The sequence below is a fragment of the Triticum dicoccoides genome, chromosome 6B (assembly GCF_002162155.2).
Source record: "Triticum dicoccoides isolate Atlit2015 ecotype Zavitan chromosome 6B, WEW_v2.0, whole genome shotgun sequence".
In the NCBI taxonomy this organism is placed as follows: Eukaryota; Viridiplantae; Streptophyta; class Magnoliopsida; order Poales; family Poaceae; genus Triticum; species Triticum dicoccoides.
The window spans coordinates 52723624-52725683 of NC_041391.1; the positions used below are offsets into that span (position 1 = coordinate 52723624).

The 2060-nt window shown below is 50.1% G+C and overlaps 1 protein-coding gene across 1 annotated transcript; it reads left to right on the forward strand.

Moving 5' to 3' along the window:
• LOC119320254 lies at positions 1–721 on the forward strand. The gene is made up of 2 exons (XM_037594380.1): positions 1–348; positions 484–721. Exons 1-2 carry the CDS (start codon positions 69–71, stop codon positions 507–509), a joined length of 306 nt encoding a protein of 101 aa, XP_037450277.1. The 5' UTR covers positions 1–68; the 3' UTR covers positions 510–721.
• Positions 722–2060: the final 1339 nt, after the last annotated feature.

Consider the following 2060-nt stretch of genomic DNA (forward strand, 5'->3'; position numbering starts at 1 on the left):
TCCACAACAGTTCTCTCCTCTCCTCCCTTGAGCCTGAAGAAGAAGCCATAGCTTACACGAGGAAGGAGATGGAGGTGAAGAAGCCGAGGGCGGCCGCCATGGCCGCGCTGTGCGTGCTCCTCCTCCTGCTGCTGCTGCCCGGGCAGGCGGCCGCCAAGTCCCGGTCCGAGTTCTGCGAGTGCTTCGACGGGTGCTACCTCAGCTGCAGGAACGACCACCACAACCCGCGCTGGGCCTGCATCCCGTCCTGCCAAGACTCGTGCACCATCTTCACCAGCCAGGCCGGCGGCGGCGCCGCCCCGTGCGACTGCGAGACACGCGCCTGCGAATCGTCAGCGGCGCCGGCCGGTAAGGCACAACGGACCACCTTTTATCACATTCTTCTTCTTGAATCTTGATGAGTTGGATCTGTGTGTTCTTTTACTTTTGGAAAGGACTATTTCTTCTTCTGATGATTTCTGTTCTTGCATTGCGATTTTGCAGATGCACCTGACGCCGCGGTTCGATAACTAGCTTCCAAGCTGCTCCGTTTTAGGAGAAGAGAGAAAGATCTGAAGAGCTAGCTTGTCGATCATCGGATCGTATACAAACGATGTTGAACGGCCGTGATTGTAGCAGCAACCAATGAAATGAGTTTATGTGGATGTTGTCTTGATACACAAGGCGTAAAATAATGTTCTATGGCTGGATCACAATTCACAACAACCAAATTTATTTTGTCTTTTTTTGTGCCGAAAAAGTGAAAGCAAGTGTTCTTAAGCTAACTTGTACAATGGCTAAATGACACTCTCCACTTGGCCATGTCCGAATTGGCTAAATGACACCCTCCACTTGGCCATCAACCATTTCACCGAAACTCGCTGCATAACCCGAAGGCGGTACTAGGGCAAATCGTGGCCATTTCAATTTCCCGAAAATAGCGAAATAGGATGCTCCATGCTCGAAAAACACATTACGCGCCATCCAGCGGGTTAAATGTCGGTTACAGCCTTGGAGCTCTGGTGCCCATTTAAGAAGAGCCCCTCCCACGCCGCCACTCTGTTGAACGTAATATTAGGCCTTGTACAATGGAAGGTGCTTAGAGGAGGTGCTTAGAGAAATAAACCAGATTTTCTTTAAGCACCGGTGCTTATTTGTATAGAATAGACGCTTAACTAAGCGTCTCTTCTGTAGAGATAGGCACCGGTGCTTCAGAAAAATCCGGTTTATTTTTCCAAGCATCCCTCTAAGCACCTCCCATTGTACAAGGCCTTAGTGGGCAATGTACTTGGTGCATATCTTTGTATTAGAAGGATATTATTTAGGAGATTTCTTCTGATTGTAACCTTCTTGTATTCTCTACAATATCTCACTCTCTTTGATTTCCCTTGATCCTCAAGGATTGTAACCAAATATATATGCGCTGATGGGATAAGCCCCATATAATCAATACTATAAACCAACACGGGCTCTCTACAAAGAGTTGAGACGCTTCGATCATCTTGCACATGGTATACAGGGGCCAATAGCTCCTGTGCGACGTTTTTGATGTGAATTTGCTTGAGTGCGACGTTGTTCGAGTGAATGGCTGTGGTGCGACACATTTGAGCAGGTAAATAGCCCAGGGCCACATGGGGTGTTAAATGTGGTTAAATTGGTCGTCAACCAAGCCCGTTTATGTTAGGACATGTGGGTCCAACTTAATTGCTCCTCAAAACAGCTGACCGTGCCCTACCGCCCGACCGTGCCGGGCCCGCCACTCTGCCCCCTCCCCCCTTCTTCTCCGGTGGCGGCGGATCTTGCGTTCTCAACGGCGGCGGCGGAGCCCTCGTTCTCAACGGCGGCGGAGCCTTCGTCTTCAAAAAATGGTGAGTGAGAACACTAGTCCCCCTCCCGTTCCTCTCTCGGCCCCGTAGATCTCAGCTCGTTTCCTCTGTTTTCGCTTGTTGAATCGATAGGTTGTGAGGGGAGCCCGTGGGCATACTGAGATGGAGCCGCCAGACTCAACTTCGAATAGGTAATGCTCGTCTCTCTGATCCAATTTTGCATGCAATTAGGGCCTAGTCTGCTCTTTCTCACGG

Excerpts from the sequence above, each read along its gene's own strand:
- LOC119320254 (XM_037594380.1), top strand. The coding sequence starts at position 69 with ATGGAGGTGAAGAAGCCGAGGGCGGCCGCCATGGCCGCGCTGTGCGTG. Across the intron at positions 349-483 it reads ATCGTCAGCGGCGCCGGCCG|ATGCACCTGACGCCGCGGTT; the intron begins GTAAGGCACAAC and ends GCGATTTTGCAG.